The sequence below is a fragment of the Euprymna scolopes genome, chromosome 31 (assembly GCF_053919585.1).
Source record: "Euprymna scolopes isolate OS-2025 chromosome 31, ASM5391958v1, whole genome shotgun sequence".
NCBI lineage: Eukaryota > Metazoa > Mollusca > Cephalopoda > Sepiida > Sepiolidae > Euprymna > Euprymna scolopes.
This window is the reverse complement of record NC_136512.1, coordinates 5,539,342-5,563,689: the sequence shown is the minus strand read 5'-3', so window position 1 is coordinate 5,563,689 and position 24,348 is coordinate 5,539,342. Positions and strand designations below refer to the sequence as shown.

General features: G+C 34.1%; 1 protein-coding gene across 1 annotated transcript in view; it reads left to right on the top strand.

Moving 5' to 3' along the window:
• LOC145255601 (protein arginine methyltransferase NDUFAF7, mitochondrial-like) overlaps positions 1 to 24,126 on the top strand; it is an 89,685-nt gene extending 65,559 nt beyond the window's left edge. The window contains exons 6-10 of the mRNA XM_080114088.1: positions 1,385 to 1,501; positions 2,762 to 2,911; positions 6,083 to 6,191; positions 8,074 to 8,141; positions 22,608 to 24,126. Of these exons, the coding sequence (XP_079970214.1) occupies positions 1,385 to 1,501; positions 2,762 to 2,911; positions 6,083 to 6,191; positions 8,074 to 8,141; positions 22,608 to 22,775 (612 nt within the window). The 3' untranslated portion in view covers positions 22,776 to 24,126. The remainder of the gene's footprint in view (positions 1 to 1,384; positions 1,502 to 2,761; positions 2,912 to 6,082; positions 6,192 to 8,073; positions 8,142 to 22,607) is intronic.
• Positions 24,127 to 24,348: the final 222 nt, after the last annotated feature.

Sequence of the window (24,348 nt, the reverse complement as noted above, 5' to 3'; positions counted from 1 at the left end):
CATCACTGCAATGTTGCATCCCTGTGCTTGATTTTGTTCATTCAAATGTTGCATCCCTGTGCTTGATTTTGTTAATTCAAATGTGCTCTGATTAGCTTATAGTACTTGTACACCCTTAATAACAACACACCCAACCAACCCTACTAGCAGAAAAATCCACCCCTACACTGTGGAGGTATTTAAATGTCTGAATACTCCCTTCTCAAGAATCCAATGTTTAAACTTCTCAGCCTAACATTGTCGGGCAACATGAATTGGAATAGGCATGGAGTATTATTGCTACATTTGGGCTGGTTCATCCATCATTAACTTTTCTCTCATATATAGGATGCAAAAAAGAGTTTCTAACCTAATCGGTCATGCACAATCTGCCAACCTCGAGTCCCTGTCACATCACCTCAGTGTTGCATCCCTTTGCTTATTGTGCAAGTTCTTATACAAAATGTGCGTTTCTTCTTCGTTATTGTAGTGAAATTGGAAAATTGAAATATTGAATTTTAAGTGAAATTAATGGTATCTAATGAATTTTCATGCTGCAGTAATGAAAAATATCACAAAACGTATGAAAACTAATAAGGTAGAAAATTAAAGAAAATAGTTTTTGTGGGGAAAATTATTTAGCAATTGTAACTTACATAACTGAAGAGCGCGTGTATATTAGCAAGGGAGGTAATTCATTTTTGAAAACTGTCAAAAACTGAGGCTAATCAAACTGAGTTATTTCCCTTGTGTTTACGACTTAAACAAACATGGCCAAAATCATTTTTCATTGAATCATTGAACTACGTGTTTTATGCAATGATATGACAATTAGGTAGATAACATTGTTTATTGCTGAAATCACCAAAAAATGGAAGTAGTTTTTTCAGATGTTGGGTTTCATTACAATAACGAAAAAGAACCAAATGTGTTCTGATGAACTTACTGCACTTGTACCCCTTCAACGAAAATACTTCCGACCCACTTTACTAGCAGCAAAATCCCATCCCTTCATTATATAGGTACTTAAATACTGGAAAAATTTCTCCTCTAATAGATTCTTTTCTCAGACCACTTACATTTGAAAATCTCTGTATGCTCCTTGTTTTTCCGACTGTAACAGCATGCAGAAATTTAAATGTAATGTGAACAAACATCTTGCTGCACAACACTCCACTTAGATTTATAAAGGAAAGGACATCCTAACTCCAATCACACTACCTCCACCCCTTGTGTTTCAGTGGCGATATGTATCGTTTGAGGTAAACAACAAAAAACCTTCATAGCAATTCAGGACTGTTTTGTTGACTTATGCTCTATACTCTTTTCGTATTTTCTTTTCTTTTTAGAATTATTTTTTAATGTACAACTTGATATTTTTTATTTTATGCATATTTATTTTCAGAAAACAGAACACGGTTGGCGTGAAATATTTGTAGATATCGATGATAATCCAGCATCGGCCAATGATTTCAAGTTTACAATGTCCAAGGATCTGACCCCAGCTTTGGTTTGCACTGATGTAAGTTAAATATCTGAGTATTTCCATTAAATAAAGCAGATATTTTAAAGACGTGTCCTTTTAATCGTATTATTTGACTCCATCGGATTGTTCTCATCTTGAGTGTTATTTTCACAACATTTCTGTCAATGTAACCTCCAACCTTCTTCGGGTATATCTTGTCTAACTTGGGGACTCTTTCTGCAAGGATCCACAGCATAGTGGATAGAGTACATGATAAAATTATTATAAGTTACACTCTTCTGGAGGTTGAAGGTTTGACTCTCAGTGCTGGTAACACTCAAAAAATACAATTACGAATTAGTTAGGACCTCTACCCAGTTATGGCTGACAGAATGATGTGGATTAAATGAAGGGTTCCATTCGAAATTCTTTAAAGAATGTTAGCGGTTACATTGACTGAAACGCTGTGAAAACAAGTGAAGCATGTGTGGTCCCCTGTGAGTGCACAGTGAACGGAGCATAAAAAAAAAAATGACTAAGTTCAGCATTTGGCCCCTCGTCCCCATTTAGCCCTGGGGTACATCAAATCCTGGTGAAAATGAACAAACGGTGCAGTTTAGGCCTTAACATATGTAAATTTGAGTTCTGCACCATGCAAAAAAGAGAAATCACTAAGTCCATCATTTGAGCCCCTCCCCTATTTAGCCCCAAAAGTCCCCAAGGCCTTAACATATTTAAATTTGAGTTCAGCACTGTGCAAAACTGCTAAATAGACATACACAGAAAATTTTGGACAAATATGGTAAAATAGTCCCAAAAATGGAGTGTTTTTATTAGCTCTAAAAGAGCCCCTGGGGCACACCCAAGAGTTAGTGTGAAGTATAGACAAACAAAATTATATAGAAATCAGCTAGTTATAACTTTTCAGAAAGTTTTATAAAATTCCAAGGTATCAATTTTTTTTGATAAACAAAAACGTGTAAATTTTAGCCATTTTAACCCGAATGACACTCCTACGGGGGGGAGTGGGGAGCAACCAGAGTTTTCCTAGAAAATCCGTTCTATTACGATTTTACCCATATCATGTTTAATGTTTGTGCAAAATTTCAAAAAATTCCAAGGCGTAGTTATTGAGAAAAGTGCGGACAGATGAACGAACGAACGAACGAACGAACGAACAAGGGTGAATTTACAGATTCACCCTCCTTTTGTCGGGAGACGAATAATACTCAAGATGAGAACAGTAATCCAAATAATCAATCCTCATCTCAAAAATTGCAAAACTTTTTGATATTTTTTACTCAAATTTTTTTTTAGATTGATAAGCAAGACCCAAGAGATCATGTAGAAGTCAGCCTTGAATCTGGTGCCATAATTGAACGAATGTCGCAGAGGATTTCAGAAAATGGTGGCTTTGCCTTAATCACCGATTATGGTCATGAGGGAGAGAAAACTGATACGTTTCGGGTAAGTAAAACATGAACATATGTTCTTTACTTTTTGGTCAAATCTGATTTTCTTTCTTAGAATAAAAAATTCTTTCTTTTTAATAATAAAATGGCTAGGGCTCTACCTCCTAATTTTTTTTTTCTTATTGCTACAGTGTGGAACGATAAAATTGTCGCCCTAGAAAAGACGACATGATTCCATTTCCATTTGATGAAAACCGGTTTCATTTTTTTGCTGCAGACCATTTAATAGTTGGTCAGTTGTGTACAAATCCCAAGAGCGATAGGAGCCTTCTATCATGTCTGAAAGTGACACAATATTCAATTAGGAAGATCGGAGATGCACCGCTGTACAACTCATGCTCTCTACTGATCCAAGTTATGACAACAGGACCATTGCCAGCTCCCTGTATCTGTACGATTCAACCTTTGAGGCCACAACTCAACAAAGTTTCCGACCACGGTTATGGTCTTAGGTGTGGTTTCAAGTGAGGGCCACGTCATGCCACCTCACATCTTCGAAGTCAGCTTGAAAGTCAACACCAAAGTGTACCTGGATGTGCTGAAGAGTGTGGTGATCCACTCGTGCAACCAGGTGGCCGCTAGCAGACCCTAGGTGTGGCAGCAGGACTTGGCGCCGACCCATGTCGAAAGAGACTCAAGCTTGGCTTCAGAAGGAGTGCTATGACTTGGTACTCTTCTCTCACTGCCCCCCCCTCCTCCCTCTGATATGAACCAGCTGGACTATTTTATTTGGTCATGTATCGAGAACATATGACCTCCTACGACACCAAAGCTAGCCTGATCGCCACCATCTGCCAAGTAGTTGCCAAGTTCCCACTAGAGGTTGTTGAAAAGGCATGCTCCCAGTTCCAGACCCACATCAAGGCGGTGATTGAGACTGAAGGCAGGTACATAGAATAGATGTCAGCTCTACTACATAATCAAGTTACTTGAATTGATTTTTTTCAATAAAAGTTTTAAAATAAGTAGAGAGCATGAGTTGTACAGCGGTGCATCTCTGATCTCGTTTGTTGAACATTGTGTCATTTTCAGACATGATAGAAGGCTCCTATCATTCAAGATTTGTACACAACTGACCAACTAGTAGATAGTCAGCAACAAAAAAAGAAAACCAGTTTTCATCAAACGGAAATGGAATCATGTCGTCTTTTCTAGGGTGACAATTTTATCATTCCACCCTGTGTTGTAACATCATGGAAAATGTCTTATTAGAGAAGACTGTTAAAATTGTATATTTATTTTTACAAAGGAGTCACCTCTTATCAAGGCCCGGAGGTTACCCGAGATTAAGAGTTAATGAGTGTGGTAGTTATTGGGACAATATGGTAATCGTTAGTTGTGAAAATTTAGTAAATTGGATTACCTGAGGAGATGCTTCATCAAGAAACTTGTTTACGTTGGAGTTGAAGATGACCATATCTTTTAAATTTCTATGAAATTATAAATATTTGGTGTAAATTAATGTTTCGACATCTCGTCAGATCCAGTAATCTAATCCATTTATATTGGGGTTTTATTGTTTTTCTCAAGAATACAATATATATCATCCTCCAGCTATGTCCAACAGATGAATAAAAACACTGTCACAAAACTGACCGCTCTCTCATGCAGTCCTAAAAGAGAAAAATTTCATCAGCATATAACTTGCTAGCAATTTCATCAGCATATATAACTTGCTAGCAATTTCATCAGCATATAACTTGCTAGCAATTTCATCAGCATATAACTTGCTAGCAATTTCATCAGCATATAACTTGCTAGCAATTTCATCAGCATATAACTTGCTAGCAATTTCATCAGCATATAACTTGCTAGCAATTTCATCAGCATATAACTTGCTAGCAATTTCATCAGCATATAACTTGCTAGCAATTTCATCAGCATATAACTTGCTAGCAATTTCATCAGCATATATAACTTGCTAGCAATTTCATCAGCATATATAACTTGCTAGCAATTTCATCAGCATATATAACTTGCTAGCAATTTCATCAGCATATAACTTGCTAGCAATTTCATCAGCATATAACTTGCTAGCAATTTCATCAGCATATAACTTGCTAGCAATTTCATCAGCATATCAATTTCATCAGCATATAACTTGCTAGCAATTTCATCAGCATATAACTTGCTAGCAATTTCATCAGTATATAACTTGCTAGCAATTTCATCAGTATATAACTTGCTAGCAATTTCATCAGCATATATAACTTGCTAGCAATTTCATCAGCATATATAACTTGCTAGCAATTTCATCAGCATATAACTTGCTAGCAATTTCATCAGCATATATAACTTGCTAGCAATTTCATCAGCATATATAACTTGCTAGCAATTTCATCAGTATATAACTTGCTAGCAATTTCATCAGCATATATAACTTGCTAGCAATTTCATCAGCATATATAACTTGCTAGCAATTTCATCAGCATATATAACTTGCTAGCAATTTCATCAGCATATAACTTGCTAGCAATTTCATCAGCATATAACTTGCTAGCAATTTCATTAGCATATATAACTTGCTAGCAATTTCATCAGCATATCAATTTAATCAGCATATAACTTGCTAGCAATTTCATCAGCATATAACTTGCTAGCAATTTCATCAGCATATAACTTGCTAGCAATTTCATCAGCATATAACTTGCTAGCAATTTCATCAGCATATAACTTGCTAGCAATTTCATCAGCATATAACTTGCTAGCAATTTCATCAGCATATATAACTTGCTAGCAATTTCATCAGCATATATAACTTGCTAGCAATTTCATCAGCATATATAACTTGCTAGCAATTTCATCAGCATATATAACTTGCTAGCAATTTCATCAGCATATATAACTTGCTAGCAATTTCATCAGCATATATAACTTGCTAACAATTTCATCAGCATATATAACTTGCTAGCAATTTCTTGTCTGTGACGTTATGTTGCCATCTACTTACTCAATCTGTTTTTATGGAAAATTCTATTAACATTTTTCCAAAAATTTTTCTGCATCTCAATATTGTTTCTGTCTTAACACAGGATATTATTAAAATGCAAAATGAGATATTTTCTAAATTTTTAAGAAACGACAAATATCTCACATAAAAATGATCCAATAATCCAATCCATTAATTCTGAAGAAGACTTATCATTTTTTTTTTTTGTTCCTTTAGGGTTTCCATAAACATACCGTGCTCAATAACGTTCTCAGCGAACCTGGAAGTTCGGACTTAACTGCAGATGTTGATTTCAAATATTTATCCAAGATGGCTGGAGACAGAGGTAAGCATTTCAACAAATCATTCATCTCATAACCTGTTTAGTGAAAACATTCTGTTGGAAGTATATACGGCTTGTTCTAGTGCAGTTTTACTTGCTGTAGCCATCGCCAATGCTATTGACAACCAGTCACGGTGCCAATGGCAAATACCATAGATTGTCGTACTCAAAATCGGTTCGGTATCTTGCTTAACTATACTGAGCCACATTTTTAGCTGGCTGCTTAGTTTATTTTTTATCAGTTCATATGTTTGTCATGTTGATACAGTGGTAACATCACCAGCTTTGAATGATAGTTTTGCTTTCGATTTCGATTCTAGCTGATAGCACCCAAATAACTTTTTTTAACTTTTGACATCACGAATCCATAATAATATATACGAAATCTGGACAAATTAAAATATCATATTTAAGCGTATTTGACAACTGGGCAAACCCCCCCCCCCTTTCCCCCGCTAGTCATTAAAAATAATTAATTTTAACAAAGAATTTATGAAAGCTATAAAGTATAACCCCGTAATCTATCACTGATGGAGATTTGGTATCTGCCTGTCCTAAGCTGTCACTACACTCTTACTTCTGTTAATTATATAAGTATACTATTTTTCAGTACTCAATTTAGAGAGTATAGTGTAGTATCTGCTCTGTTATCATGAGTCCATCCTTCCAGATATCATCTCCCCTGTGTTAGCAGAATAATGTACTATATATATGCATTAATCATTATACTCTTCCCAGGCATTACCTCTTCTTGTGGATATGGAGTGGGGGCATTTTATTATCTGTTCCGTAGTCATGATTATAATTCCCTTAGGGATTAACTTCACTTTGTTTTAGGGTAAGGGGCTAATATCCTAGCAAGAATGTGTGACTTCTGGTTGCACATTTTGTCTAGTGAGATATATATATATATCTCCGAAACTAAAAGTCGCAGTGCGGCGCTAGGGGGCCTCAAATGATTGGATTTTTTATGGGACGTTCTTTTATGGGTCTTTAGCCGGTTAAAATTGTTTTTAAGGGGGTCAAAAATGTGTCAAAATTTTTTAAAAATCATTAAACATTTTGTACATTCATCTTAGTTTATTTTTACTTTTTAATCCGTTTATATGCGTGTCACGTTGGTAGAGTGGTAACGTCAGCAGCTTTGAATGCTACAGTTTCGGTTTCAATTCTAGCTGATGGCACCTAAATACATTTTTTTCTTTTCATTTTTGAAATCACAACTCTATAATATGTACGAAATCTGGTCAAATTAAAATATCAAAGCTGCCCCCCCTCCCACGCCTGTTATTAATAAATATGAAATCTTTTTGATCCTTACTTTTAGACCTCGTATCACATTTCCCCTGCAGTAGAAGGGAACTGAATAACACCAATATGATTTGATTTCAGAAAGGAATGTGAATTTTATTAATGCTTTCATGAGTGGGTGGCATTAGGGGTGGGGAATTTTGAATAACACATGTAACATGATTTTCAACTGAATCTAGTCTTGCAGTTTGGATTCATCAGTTGGTTTCATTTTATATTTTTGAAATTTTACCTTTACCCCTCTAAGACTGTATTTTATTTACCTCCTTTTGAAGACACAAGATTAAGTGTGAGTTTTATAAATGTATTTCTGTGGAATGAATTTGATTCAAACTTGGTACATTCAGGGTTTCAGTCTGTGTTATTAACCACTCGGCCATCGTCACCCTCTACAATATATGCATGTAAAGTTGATTTTCACCAAGTTTTTTTTATTATTATTATTATTCACCTATCAAGTCTGTAATGAGTTGTCTCCCTTATATTAGTCAATTACAAGTTATCTTCCTTGGATTTAAAGGATTGTTTCACTTGTAAGGTAATTAATTACTTTTTTTTTTTAATTCTTTTACAGTGAATGTATTTGGACCAATTAGTCAATCTGATTTTCTTAATAACATGGGAATTGCGATCAGATTGCAGGTAAGATCATATATACATCAAATCAAATAAGGTTTGTAATGATATAATGATATAATAATATAATAACTAGCTGTACCCGCCCACATGTTGCTGTGGCTCAGTTTGTTAAAATGGAACACATTCCTCAAGAAAAATTGCATTTTGTTCGTTTATTTACTTTTATTATTTTTTGCAATTTTTTTTTTATCAATCAAAGTTGTTTTTTTTTACCATCAAAAATTATTTTTTTACCATAAATTGTTAGGATGAAAGTTTTTTTTTGTTTTTTTTTCAGGAAAACTTTCACTTTTTTTTTTTTTTAAAGAAATTTGGCAGTAAACGTTTCTTTTTCAAAACGGAATTTTTATTATAAAAAGAATATGTGAATGCTTTATATGAACATTGTATATAGTTAGGTGAAAGTAGAGAAAAGTTTGATTTTTTTTTTTTTTTTTTTTTTTTCAAGAGACTGTACAAATTATTTTTTTTCAACAGATGTTAAGAAAAACAGAAAACCTACTTCCATCATTAATTATGCAAACAAACAAATAAATAAAGTGGAAAACTTTCTGTTATTAATGTTTGCTAAAAAATAAATACAGTAAACTTCGCTGAAGTGTTAGCATATGCTGCATCTTAAAAAGTTGGTTCATGCTGACAATTAAATAGAAAAAACGTCTAAAAATTAGTAAAAATAAGTAAAATCATGAATGACGGTTCTTGGGGGGGGGGGCAAGTAAGTAGGAACAACACATCATTTGTGTAAAATAATTAATATTCGAGAAATTGTAAACAATAACAAAAATACCTGATACCAAATGCAGTAAAATTCAAGTATCCTTTATACCTGCTGAAACTGTTTAAGTTATTTTTATTTCATTTCTTTTATTAAAAGTTGTCTTTACAACAATTAACTGGTTGCATGTCGTTTAACCATTGGGGACTTTACTCTTGGAAAATTGTATAAAAAAATCTATGGCTATCACTAACTCTAAATTTGGGAGTGCAACTCGAACTTAGGGTTAGTGGTAGATAAGTCATTTGTTAGGTGTGTCAGAAATTTTGTGAAAAATATTGAATAATTCCACCCTGTTTTCCAAGCTTTTCTTTTTTTCCTCGAAAAATGTAATTCAAGCCCTATTTTTTTTTTTCAATTAAAACAGCAAGGACCAAGGTTTCATTTAAAAAAACAAAAACAAAACAAAAAAACAATGTGGTTTTAAAAAAAAAAAAAAAAGGTTTTAAACTTCGAACTTTACAGGTAAATTTCTAAAAAACACTACTTTTTTTTGTTTTAAAGTTGAATATATTATTTATTGATCTTTTATCTTTAATTTGTGATATATAAAACTTTGGTGAGTAAATTATTTACTTTTTAATAGACATTTGAAAATGGGGGGGGGGCTTGAATAAAAAAAAACGTTTGTCTAAAATATTATATTCGGTTTATTGGAAAGAACATAAAATTTCACATTGACCCTGAAAATATCGTAAAAATTGAATCAATAGAAAAATTTTGATAGATTTTTAAAGTTTAAGAATTGAAAATACTGAGCTCGTAAAATTCAATTAATTTCATTAGTATTTTTTTTTTTAAATATTTCTGTTACTTTTTATACAACTTTAATAGTTTATTTTGGAAGTATAATCCATAAAGAAAATAAACAACCCACCTTTAAAAGAGAAATTACGAGTTTTTTTATATTTTATTCGCAGTTTTGTGTTAGGGGTGTCAAAAATTCATACAAAAATTCTGATACACCTAGTCATTTCTTTACAACTTTTGAGAAATTAAGCCTCCTTACTCCTTAAGTGATAAGCGGACATTTGTTTATTATTTTTTTTTTATTGAGTGTGTAAAATCCACTTTGAACAACATATTTGGAAATTAGAAAAATAAAAAAAAACAAAAAAACTTTGTTTTAGCATGTTAAAACTATTTAGGTTGGTAGATAATTAAATTCTACTGTGTTTGGTATAAGTTTTTTTTTTTTTTTGCTGTTGTTTCTTGCTTTTTAGAATTTTTGACCAAGGGGAGTTGCTTAGATCGTATTTTAAACTAAACTACGGAGGTTGGAATGCCCCCCCCCTAAAATGTACTTGGAAAAATCGATTTTATAGCGAGATTTAAGAATGGTTAGCCAAAAAAAGGTGAAAAACAAAACAAATAATCAATAAATAATTGTTACCAAAGGCAATAAATGCTACTTTTTTTATTTACATGAATGAGTTTATTTTATGTTTTAAAGTATTTTCAAGCGCTTTTTAAAAATTTTTTAATCTAAAATTGCGGGTGCGTGGGTGCGAAATATCTCCAGATTTTCTAGAATTCCCCGCTAGATTGCAAACGAAATCTCCAGATCTAGCGGGAAAACTGCTAAATTGGAAACACTGGTCACGTGACGGCAAGCGGTGATAAATAATTGTCCATAAATAAAAATATGGCCTATCGGTACAAAGAAAACCACCTATTTATTATAGAAAAATTAAGTATAATGCTATAATTAAGAAGAGATATATAAAAACATGCACGGGTATAGTAAACATATTATACCAAAATGTCGAAGCAATAATTTATTTAGTTATTTAGAGTATTAATTACGAACGAACCAAGAGTTACATTTTTATATATATAGATATAATTATATAATCTATATTTTTATAAAGTAATAGGGTTCGTGTGTTTCGTTCCGTTTTAATCTTTTATATTTTACTTGAAAGAATAACATTCAACTATCGTAATTTTATATAAATAAACAAAAACAAATATTTTAAAATAAAACTTTATTAAAAAATAAATAATTTTATTTTTAAATGAAAAAAATCAATTTAGTAAAATAATTGTATTAAACACCCCCAGCCTTGTCAGCAAACCTGTAAACCTATAAAAGTTAACATTTCGAATGTAAACAGTGATTTTTCGATTTTGTTAGCGCTTGCCGCAATTAAACACAATTAAAACGGAACTAACTTTATTTCCATTCTATTTTTTAAACAACCCCCAAAACATAACGCTCTCTTCCAGTTATAGCCAATTTTTTTTTAATTAAATAAAACAGGTCAAAATAAACAGATAAGCGCATTTTCTTTTACATTTTTCTTACAACCATTGTCAACCAACTGCAGGATATCGTTACTTTTGTGGGGTTGTTTTGAAAATGGCACGGAGATTATAATTTCGTTCCAATTTAATCTTTCTGGTCGAGCCTATTTCGAAAGCCTGTTTATCATAGATTTGAACTACAAATAATTTATTACATTTTGATTATTACTATCTTAAGACTTAAAGCTTATATTTATTTCATTTTTCTATTTATATATTGAATTAGTTATTTCCAGTCTTATTTAAACTTAGTGCTTTCTTTAAACCGGATGAACCTTTTATAAAAATATGAGTTTAACGTAAAGAACACGAACAAGGTTTTATTCAACTGAATTTCTTCCAGTTTACTAACAAAATATATAAATTTAAAAGAGATATAAATAATAAAATAAAAAGGTTATGTAATTTAAAAGAAATACACGTACTCACAAAAGCAGAACTTTTTTTTACACATTTTTTTCTTTAAAACCATAACAATGAGACTAACAATTACCTAGATCTTAGTAATTATTTGTTTTAATAGAACTGTTTTAATTGTACTGTTTACTTAGTTAACCTAAGTTGGTATTACATTTATTTTACATTTACTTTTTTTTTTAATTATTACTTTTAGACTGTGACGTTTACACCCGGAAGTAATGAGTCACACGTAGGTCGCTTTTATTCATTCCTTTTGGTCAAGATCAAAGTGTAGTATCTGTTCTTCAGATGCTGCACTTCATTTTCTTGTTCTCTTTCGGTGGAGGAGAAATCCTTCACGACTGAGACAATTTTTATTTTTGTACCTTTTCTCCACGTTAAAAAACGACCCTGGTGTCTAACTCTGTCCCGTGGGGAGGCATAGTAAATAGGTACAATATAATTGTTTATAATTGTACTATTCAGAAATATTATTTATAGTTCGTCCATTTCAGTTAGTATACATTTCCTTTACGCTTAATTAATTTACAATCATTAATATCGTTAAACAATTCCGTTTAAAACCGAAATTATGCCACCCAAACGAAGTAGAAACGAAAGTGAGGAAGAAAGAATGGAAAGATTGGAAGCTAATAGACTAAGAGTTGCTGCAATTCGCTCCAATGAAAACAATTCAGATAGAGAAAGACGTCTAGAACTTAACAGGATACGTCAAAGAGAAAGGAGAGCAAGACTGTCAGATTTGGAAAGAGAAACCCAACGTGAAGCTGACAGAACTAGACATGCTGTAAGGCGGTTAAATTCATCACAAGATGAAATTCAAGAAAGGCAAAGATATGCACTGGAAAGAGAAGCAATATTACGATCGAATGAATTATATGAGGTAAGTAGACGTACACAAGGTGAGTTGAGAGTGGCTCAACGACATCAGAATGAATCGGAAACCCAACGAAGCTTTCGCCTATACCAAGGGCAACAACGAGAGGCTGCATGGAGAGAGAGTATGACTTTGCCCCAGCAATTGACAGAAAACGAGGCAGCTAGACAATGAATGACTGCTTTGAGACACCATGAAATAGAACACTGCAATAGAAAAGGATTGCACTACAACAAAAATGACTCTCTCACTACAGCTGATATAGGAAAAATGGACAAAGTATGTCAACATTGCTCAGCTGTAAAATTTAAAGGAGAAACCCCTGGTTGTTGTTGTTCTTCTGGCAAAGTTGTGCTTGATAGCTTTCCACCACTGCCTCAGTTGCTTCAAGATTTGCTCTCCGGCAATGGTCCCATCTCTAAAGATTTTCTGCAAAATCTACGCAGTTATAACAATTGTTTTGCAATGACATCATTTGGTCACAAAATTGCGGCAGTACATGGGTGGAATCCTTCTTTTAGAATTCGAGGCCAGGTTTGCCACCAGATTGGGAGTCTTTTACCACCTGAAGATGAAACAGCAAAGTTTATTCAAGTCTACTTCTTGGATAGTCTGGAAGAGGAACTACATAATCGGGGACGTGACAGTAGACTCAATAGAGACATTCTCCAAAGTCTGACTGAATTTTTACATGAGAACAACAGCTTTATTTGTCAGCTGAAAACAACAAAGGAGAGGATTGAAGAAGAACACTTGGTAGAACATAAAGTTGTCATAAGGGAAGACCGAAGGCCGCAAGAAGAGCATCCACGGCGATTCAATGCTCCAACAACAACGTATGAGATTGGAATATTAATGGAGAATGAACCAACAGCTAACCGGGATATTGTCTTGCGTTTTAGAAATGATACATTAAAATGGATCTCCGAACTACATCCCCTCTACGATACTTTAATGTACCCGTTAATGTACCCCTATGGTTCTCCATCTTACAACATCTACATGAAGGCATCCAATGGGCGAAAAGTTACCCAACAGCAATTTTATTCGTACCATTTAATGACTCGGCCTGGAAACTATTTTCTCTGGTACTGAAGGCTATTTCAACAATGGCTGGTGGATGTGTACTGCAAGATTGAAACAGAACGTTTACAGTTCCTGAGGCGTGAGCAACAGACCCTGAGAGCTGACAATTATAGCAACTTGAGAGATTCAATTCTTAGGGAGGATGGGAATCCAGAACAGTTTGGTCAACGAGTTGTACTTCCGGCAACTTATACAGGAGGCCCTCGATACATGTTTGAGCGTCAAAGTGATGCCATGGCATATGTTCGGCGAATGGGCCGAGCCGACCTCTTCATCATGTTCACAACAAATCCAAAGTGGACAGAAATTACAGAAAATTGTCTTCAAGGGCAAGACCCTCAGGATCGTCCAGATATTGTTGCCAGGGTTTTCAGGCAGAAGCTAAAAAAGTTACTTGAATTTATTAAAAAGGGAGGATTTGGCAGGTTGAGGGCTTTCCTGTACAGTATTGAATATTAAAAAAGAGGACTGCCGCATGCACACATCCTCACCTGGCAGGCCTCAGAGGACAAACTTCTACCAGAAAAAATGGATCTCTGCATATCTGCAGAGATCCCTGACAAAGAGGAAGATCCTGATCTTCATGCTAAAGTGATGGCACATATGGTGCATGGACCTTGTGGACCATTTAATCCAAATTGTCCATGTATGATTGACAACAAATGTTCCAAAAAATACCCAAAAGAATTTCTTCAGTGTACCAAGCAAGGCCAAGACTCTTACCCCAAGTACAGGCGAAGAAAACCAGAAGATGGAGGCCAGACTGGTACAATAAGGATGAAGAGAAATGGTCGGTATGTTAATCAAGAAATAACAAACCAGTGGATTGTTCCGTACAACAAGGTCCTCCTTCAGCAGTTCAACGCTCACATTAACGTAGAAATTTGCAGCTCGATCCAAAGCATCAAATATGTCCTCAAATACGTGAATAAAGGATGTGATCAAGCAGTGTTTGAACTACAAAGAACTGATGGAGCAGCTAACCAACAAGGCCAAGTACAAAGTCACATTGTGGATGAGATCCAGCAGTTCCAGAATGCAAGGTATGTCGGCAGTTCAGAGGCAGCCTGGAGGATATTGGAACATCCCATCCATGAACATTTCCCCCCAATTGTACAACTTTCTGTTCATCTTGAAAATGGGCAGCGTGTCATGTTCTCAGCTGATACTGCTCTGGAACGAGCCCAAGGTCCACCGCCTGCCACAACTTTGACAGCATTTTTTCAACTCTGCCATGAGGATGACTTTGCAAGGGGTCTCAAATACGTAGAAGTCCCTGAGTTTTACACTTGGAACAAATCGACAAAGAAATGGATGAGAAGAATGCGTGGGGTACAAGTTGAAGGTACTGAAAATGATGATGTATGGAAGGCACCATGCATTGGGAGAATCTACACGATTAGTCCAAAAGCAGGGGAGTGTTATTTCTTACGCCTGTTGCTCAATGAGGTTGCTGGTCCAACTTCATTTCAAAATTTGCGAGCATACAATGGTCAGGTGTTTGAAACATACAGAGCAGCGTGCCTTGCTCGAGGCCTTCTAGAAAATGACCATCACTTGCATCAAGCAGTAGGAGAGGCAAGTGCCACTCAATCACCTTCAAATTTGCGAAGCCTATTTGTGATAATTTTAACAGCCTGTGAGCCAAGAAATCCTCTTGAGATCTGGATGGCTTTTCGTGATGTAATATCTGAAGACATTCTTCACAGATACAGGCAAGAAGTTAACAATCCAGAAGCAGATTTTAATGAGGACATCTACAATAAAACTCTTTGTCTAATTGAAGAAAAAGTTCTCCTTATGTGCGGTCAACCATTGGCAAGCTATGGATTACCTGCACCAATGCAAGGGAGAGATGAAAGACTCGCGAGAGAGTATCAACGTGAAGTTACTTATAATCTTGAAGAACTTCCCTACAAGCAGAAAATATGCAAGAAAAACTGACCGATTCTCAAAGAGAAGTTTACAATTCATTCATGGCAATGTTGGAAGCACAAGGTGAAATGAACAAAAACATGATGTTTCTTGATGCTCCAGGTGGTACGGGCAAGACTTTTGTAATCAATTTGATCCTTGCAAAGATTAGATCCATGAGAAAGATTGTGCTTGCAACAGCATTCAGTGGCATTGCTGCTACTCTACTACAAGGTGGCCGCACTCTTCACAGCACTTTTAAAGTACCCTTGGATACTCATCGAATGGATCAGCCAGTTTGCAAAATTACTGGTAACTCAGCCTTGGCAAATGTAATTAGAGACACCTCTGCAATCATTGTAGACGAAGCCCCAATGACGCACAAGAGTGCTTATGAAGCAATTGACCGAACACTGCAAGACATCACAGGAAACAAGAATCCCATGGGTGGCATTCCAACCTTATTTTGCGGTGATTTCCGTCAAATCCTCCCAGTGGTTAAAAATGGCACAAGGGCTAACATTGTCAATGCAAGTTTGAAACAATCCTATCTCTGGAGGCACGTTATAGTGAAGAGACTGACTACTAATATGAGAGCCTATATCTCTGATAACACAGCTGCAGCAGACTTCTCAAAATTGCTTCTCCAAATCGGTAATGGTCAGTTTCCTATCACTTCTTCACCTGACACAATTAAGATTCCAACTGCGCTTGGTAAATGTGTCGGTAATCAGAAGCAACTGAAAGACAAAGTGTACCCAGACCTGCAAAACAATGGAAAATCACCGGATTGGCTTGCTGAGAGGGCTATTATTTCGCCATTAAACAGCAATGTGAATCATTTGAACAATTCAATAATGGATGAATTTCCAGGAGACACAAAGCAATACAAGTCAGTTGATTCAGCTACTAATGAATATGAAGCTGTTCACTACCCTGTGGAGTTTTTAAACTCTTTGGAGATATCTGGAATGCCTCCACACATTTTAAATCTCAAAATTGGATCGCCAATCATGATTCTTCGATCCTTGGAACCGCCAAAAATAACAAACGGAACCAGATGTGTTATCACCAGATTGCACACCAATGTACTTGAGGCCACCATTTCCTGTGGTCCCTACAAAGGCGAAACCGTTCTACTGCCAAGGATCCCCTTAGTTCCATCGGACTCAGTACTTCCATTTAAATTCCGGAGACTCCAATTTCCTGTGAAGGTGTGTTTTGCAATGAGCATAAACAAAAGTCAAGGTCAGACATTTAACACCATTGGCGTAGACTTGACATCAGACTGCTTCAGTCACGGTATGTTCTACGTCTCCATCAGCCGGACAGGAAGTTCAGAAAAACTCTACATTCTGGCTCCAAATCAAAGCAGAAGAAATGTAGTTTACCCTGAGGCTCTTTAGTGAAAAGTTCGAGAAATGGATATGAGGAAAAACTGACATGATCTGATTGTGGTAAGTTTTTAGTATTGAATGTGCAAGATAAAATTTAAGCAAGAGTTGAAAATGACTTCAATGAAAAATTTACTATGTAACATCAAGTAACCTTCCTTTTTGATGAAAATGTTTTGTGAAGTTCCTGATTGAATTTCAGTCACTACAAGAGGTAGTTAAAATGTTAATCACCTTATGCAATCGTTGCTCTTACAACATCAACTTACTGGAAAGGTGCCCACAGATTTTGGTACCCGAGTGCGCAACAAAGCTCCGTGCGAAGCACGGGTATCTTTGCTAGTAATATAATATAATAGTATAATTATATAATCATATAATTATATAATCATATAATAATATAATATAATTATATAATAATATAGTAATATAATTATATAATATAATAATATAAGAGAAGAAACCGAAAAACTCCTCATTTCCCTTTATTACATCTCTGCATTGGAATTACTTCCTATGAATTATCTCACTCACTCACACATATATATATTTGTATATTTTAACAGCAAGTCATTATTTAGACACGTCTTATTAAACACGATGGAGTTATTCTTTTTTCCAATCTTTCGGGATATCTTTTCTATTTGCTGAGCAGTCTTTTTTATTTCAGCAGGCATATTATATATATATATATATATATATATATATATATATATATATATATATATATAATACTTTTGGGCCCCATTATATATAGTATGCCTACCAAAATAAAAGACTGCTTGGCAAATAAAAAAGATATCCCGAAAGATCAGAAAAAGGAATAACTTTGTCATGTTCAATCAGACAAGTTTTATATATATGCATATATATATATATATATATATATATATATAAATATATATATATATATATATATATATATATATATATATATACTTGTTTATTGTTATATAAACATGGTCACATCCTGCTGCGACAAATAGCCACTTGTTTCAATCAAACAACAGATATCATCAGGCAGCGACTTGACTATTCAAAAGTTCAATGAATAATCTTTATTCATTGAACAAGTGGCTATTTGTAACAGCAGGATGTAACCATGTTTATATAACAATAAACAAGTATTATCAGCTCTTTTTATTGAGCACTATCTAACAACCTCGTTGAATTCATTAGTCCATTACTTTTGAATAAAAAAACCCGAGTATATATATATATATATATATATAATCAATGTTTTGGTCATAGAAATGTAGGTTGACTCTGGCTTAGATATGAAGAACAAATTAAAAAAATGCCCTGTCAGCAATCAACACACCTTACCAAGACTCCAAAAACTGTACACAACGAAGGAAAGGGTGGAGAGTGAATCAAAATTATCCAAGTAACTTAAGAAAATGCTGCAACTTTAACATCAGATTATTCACTTGCTTGTTGAATCTGTGGACTTTTGAAGAAGCCCGCATAAATCGGGCGAAACGTTGAGTATCTAGGTCCTTCCACCTCCATTTTATTTCATATCGTCGGATTTAATCCAGCTCAACAATCATATATATATATATATATATATATATATATATATATTCAATTTTTTAAATATAATTATCCACTAATACGTGTTTCATCGTCTATGACTCGTCAGAGTGGCTGAATCTAGCGAGACAACAAAACATGTCAGTGAATAATTATATTTTAAAAATTATATATATGCCACTCACCATGTGGCGGTACCAAATTGGTTAAAGGAAAAATTATTTAGGTAAAAATGCACTTTTGTAAATAATTGAATTCATCCAAGATGTATTGCAAAAAAAAAACATATATATATATATATATATATATATATATATATATATATATATATATGTGTGTGTGTGTATATAAATTAGAAATTGTTTCTTTATATGAACGTTGTGATATTTGAATTTGTAAGTTTTAGAAGCCAAAATAACACACACACACACACACAGATATATATATATAAAATAAATATTTATTTAAACTCATTTTAGTTTCAACAATATAATGTCTTTTTCAAGACTAGAAATATTTTTCTTTTTTCTTCCTCCACACCATGATGTCACTATAAAAATCCGTATTGTCTCATAACAGTGTTTTTTTTTTTTTTTAATCAATAAGATCGTGCTGGGCATATGAAATGAATTGTTGCTTGATGTAAACGTTATGCAGTGTCATTCTTCATCGTTTCTCTAAAATTCCCCCTCGTAATCATATAGCAGAATTCAGTCTCTTTTGAACACCATATGCCATCTATCCTGTTCTTATTGTATAACTTTCTCAGTCAGAATACCCCCCCATATCCTCTGACCCTTGCCTAAAGTATGTTCTACTTAATTGCTAATATATTTACTAGTTAACCTACGAATTCTGATATCTGACAATTGTATGATTAATTCGACAATACATTCTTAAAGAATGAAGATTTTATTAGAGTTGCACACCACCAATCTCTCCATAAATTATATCATTATAAAATGGCATTTCTTTTTTTTTCTTTTTTTTTAGAAAGGTAGAGGGAGAGAGAATCAACGTCTGCTATTTTAAGATTATCAGTTCATTTTTTAAATTTTTTTTATTACATTTTCACCCCAAACAAGGCGCATTGCCACTTTGGTGTAAGGGGCTACTATCAGGGGCAGCAGCTACTGGGGCACTATGTTGGGATTTGGGCAGCAAGATGTCGGTTCACGTTGCACTTGAACTTCTGCATGTCAATACAGTTAGGGAAGCAGGATCCTGGAATGGAATTCCAGAGTCTAGCGGTTCTGGGGAAGAAACTACTGGAGTAGAAAGATCTTTTACATCTAGGGATCTCTACTGTGTGGGGGTGGGATTTAGCTGCCTGTCGGGTTTGTCGAGAGTGTTTACGTTGTGGGGGCACAAGTGTTTGCAGTTCGTCAGAGCATTCACCATTAAAATACTTGTAGAACAGGCAGAGGGATGCACCGTTTCGTCGATGGGACAGAGACTGAAGCCTAGATGCCAGTTCAGGGCCAATCAGATTGGCGACTCTTTATTTATCGTATCCTGTTTCTGCAAATGCTTCCTTCGAGACTACATGAAAACTCAGACCAAAATTCTATCATCTTTAACATATGACGTCATATCTGCCGTTTATTGTTGGCTTTCTCACGCTATGACTTTAATAGTCAGCGTCATCTCTTCTGATCTCCGTCTACAGCACTTCTTGCATAATCATTAATGTCTACTAGCTAACCTACCCACTCTAATCTATTATATAAATTTATTTATTTATTTTCATTTCCTTATGAGTTTGTTCAAGCTGGGGATGGGGTATCCTACTGGATTCCAAACACTCACCCGCTAACTCGGATATTCCAACCTGACCGTTCCTGTAAATGCAATTGTTTGAATCTCTCTTGCACTTGGTTCACCAGGTATATTTGCCAGATAGTTTTTAAAATTCTTTTTCATGAGTTCAGTTTCTCCTATAATAACTGGGATGATAGAAATCTTCCTAAGATTCCAGTTTCTTTTCATGTCATAGATAAGACCTTGGTATTGTGCTTGTGTATCTAGCTAAAAGACAGATGTTACACAAGACACATCCATAAAATTTATATATTTGGACACTTTCTCTTTAATATTCATTTTTGTAGGAGTTACTGAGAATGAAATTGGTTGGGCGGGGTGGGGTGGGGGGCATTTAGAGATTTTTTTTTTTTTTTCATTGATATTTTTAACTAAAATTCTCTTATTTGACCTTTGTGTTAGAATCAAAGTGTCCAAACTGGAAAACAGTGGACAGTCTATTAAAAAGGGTTAAGAGAGTTTTACTAACCAAGTTTTTATTCTTTTATTTTTGCAGTCCACTTTCCAATGAAATTGGTCTATATAGACATTATTTTCAATAACCATTTGAGAAATTGGAAGTTGGACGATCCCTGGAGTAAATGTGGTATTATGGTGATTGACGATTCGGGTTTGTATTACTGTACACATACATTCGAAAAAGTTGTCAAAACAACAAATATATAACAAATAAATGTTATCAAAGGCAAGATAAGTTACTTTTCTACCAAACTGGATATATTTTTTGTGTTTTTATTCAATGTAACATGTTTATTCAGATTGAAAAACATACAGTGTTTACCGATGTATTGGAAAATTCAAGATGGCGTCTTATTCTCTCTTTAACACGGTAAGTGTGGGAAAAGATGTTATAAATAAAAAACCCGATAAAATACTGTTAAAAACTCGCTCAATATATGTTACCGTAACATAGGTTGACATATATTCGTCGGGTTTTTAATAGTATTTTGTATGTTTTTTTATTTATAACACCTTTTTCCAAACTTACGGTGTTAAAGAGGGTGTGAGACGCCATCTTGAATTTTCCAATACATCGGTAAACACTGTATGTTTTTCGAGCTGAATAAACACGTTACATTGAATAAAAACACAAAAAATATATCCAGTTTGGTAGAAAAGTAACTTATCTTGCCTTTGATAACATTTATTTGTTATATATTTGTTTTTTGACAACTTTTTCGAATCTATGTGTACAGTAATACAAACTCGACGATTCTAGTTAAGGGTAGGAGAGGCATTTTATAATCGTGCTGACAAAGGATGACCAATGACATCTATTTTCCCTCATTTTTTAATGGTCTTTTGCCTAATTTGTTTGAAATGTTTAAGATGTAATTTTTAAATATTTTCTGCAAAGTGTAATATCTGTTCTGTCTGCTATTGGAAGGGGAAATCCTTGATTGAGGGGGAGATAAGTTTTATTTCTTCTACATTTTTGTCCATGGCCCTGGACAATATCTAATTGCCCCACTAATCTAGTATATCTACAAAAGTAAGAATGTGTGTGTGTATGAGGACACTTCTCAACCTATATACTCAATGAATTTTTGATTTACAAATATGAAATTTGACATATAGAGCATTCAGGCATGTGAAAAACTTTTTAATTGATTTTCATTCAGAGAAAGGGCTGCTAAGGGGTAAAAATTGAAAAATTGGTACTAGGAGGTCATCGGATTTTTATCTGTTTGTCAACTGTTTCATGACTGCGCAGTGTGCATGTGCAAACGTTTATATGGCAATTTCCTTATGTTAAGAATAAATAGGTCTGAAAACACTTTTTAAAGTCGTGGCAAGTTGGCCTAATGGTTATTGTACTTGACTCACTGTCTTTAGGTTTTGATCTCAGCTTTTATCTGTTTGTCAACTGTTTCATGACTGTGCATGCATGAATTGTTAACATGACAATTTCCTTATGTTAAGAATAAGTAGGTTTGAAAACACTTTTTAAATATCGTGGCCTAATGGTTATCGTACTTGACACACTATGTTTAGATTTTGGTTTTGATTTCAAGCATTTTTTTTTAACTTATAAGAATTGAACTATTTAGAAAAAACATAATACTCGCATGCACATGTCTCAATTTTTTTCTGTTTCTTTTTTTTTTTCTTTTACTTCATATTTTTTTTTTTTAAAGAAATTTAAAGTTATATTATAAGCCTATAGTATTTCTGTTGATTATAAATAAGAATTCTGCATTAATTAAAATATAATATTTCTGCATATTTTACGACCGGGCAATGCCGGGCGTCCTGCTAGTATTTAATAATTCTGCTGACACGTTTATCGTTTCGTTTCATGTTAACAATTGATGACTTATTTTTTGTGTGTGCAGGTTCTTCTTCAGAAAGTGCAGACGGAGCAGCATAAAGACCTGATATCTGGCTACAAAATGTTGACCGATTCCACTCAGATGGGACAACGATACAAGTTTTTGTCGCTTATGCAGAAAAAGAACGAACCCGGATACAAGCCGGCTGGATTTGTTAATCTTAATATGTAGTGTTCATCTTGTTTTTATATCTGCAAAACTTTTTTGTTGCCGACACTTGCACATAAGAAGCTTTTTTTTTTTTTTGCTTTTTTTTTTTTTTTTTAAACATTTTTGAATTAAAAGATTTGTGATAAAAATACTGAAAATTCTAACCTTTTTATGAGAATAAATAAAAAGTAGATTTTTATTGACATTGAAGTGATTTTGGCATAAAAGAATGACTTGTTGTAGCTCGACAAACGTTGATAAGATGCTAAAATAAGGTGTAGAGGAGAAGGCACAAAAAATGTATTAAATTGTACAGGAAATGTTTATTGCAAAACTAATTGTAGTTTAGTTGAAAGACCAACTGTGAAATGTGTCTTTAATGTTGAAACAGATGCTTTCCTGAATTGGGTGGAGCCAAGACAGCATTCACAAAGAGGATGAACAAAAGATTTTTACATCCAGCCTGTCAAAATTGTCTGCTGATTGGTTATAAAGAATTGTTTTGCCCAATCAGATGAGTCTATTTTAAAATACAAGGGAGTTAATTCATCATTATAATGGACAGAGCAAGATATTTATAGAGGAGAAAAAGGGAACACAATCCCTTATCTATAACAATTTAAATAACTTGAAAAATGTATTAAACATTCAGATGATAAATAAAAATAGAAAAACTTGTAAAATGTGGCGCCAAATTAAATTTTTGATGCGTAAAATAAATTTTATTTAATCTTTGATGTTTAAAAATACAATATTGTTGGTAAAATTGCTGAAATAAAGCATGGAGGGGAAGGCACACAAGACGGCAATGATAATATATGTGGCAGAATGGTTACTGGTTATTGGAGATCAGCGGTTATCATCAATGTCAGGCTGCATGTTCAATTACTTGAGGGTCGAAGGTAGTCATTTGTAGATTGTACAGTGTATAAAACAATAATGGAGAACATTTTACGAGTACATTTAAGAAGACATTAAAAAAATGACGTTAAAAAGGAGAACGCAAAAATCAAGTTACATATGTATGTATAAGATGTTTTATTTAACTATAGAAGATGAGAACATTAAGAGAGTATTTTGTGTACACGTGTATGTGTATGAACATGTATGCGTGAGGTTAAGTGTTCATTGCGTATATACATTGCTTGTACATACGTGTGTCTGGATGTTTGTGTGTGATCACAAGAGTTCATTAAAGTATACATAAAAAGTTTATTGTGTATGCGAGAGTTTAAGGTAAATATGTATATTCTTTTTTACCTTGTGAAAGAATGTAACGCTGTTTTATCTTGAAATGAAGGTGTCGCCTTGTCGACAAAAAACAACAAAAAGCGTGCCACTCATATGGATGGTTCAAATGGGAAGAGAAAAATAGAGATAGAGAAAAATAGTAATACAGAACGCCACCTATTGGATAAATGGGAATTACAACAAAGGCAGGTAACCAGTGAGTATTTAAAAGTGTATGCGTGAGTGTTGAGTAAATGCACTAAAAGGCATGTGCTCATATATTTAAAAAAAATTTTTTTATTACAATTTCATCCTAAACAAGGCACAGTGCCATTTTGATATAGTGGGCTAATATTGGGGGCAT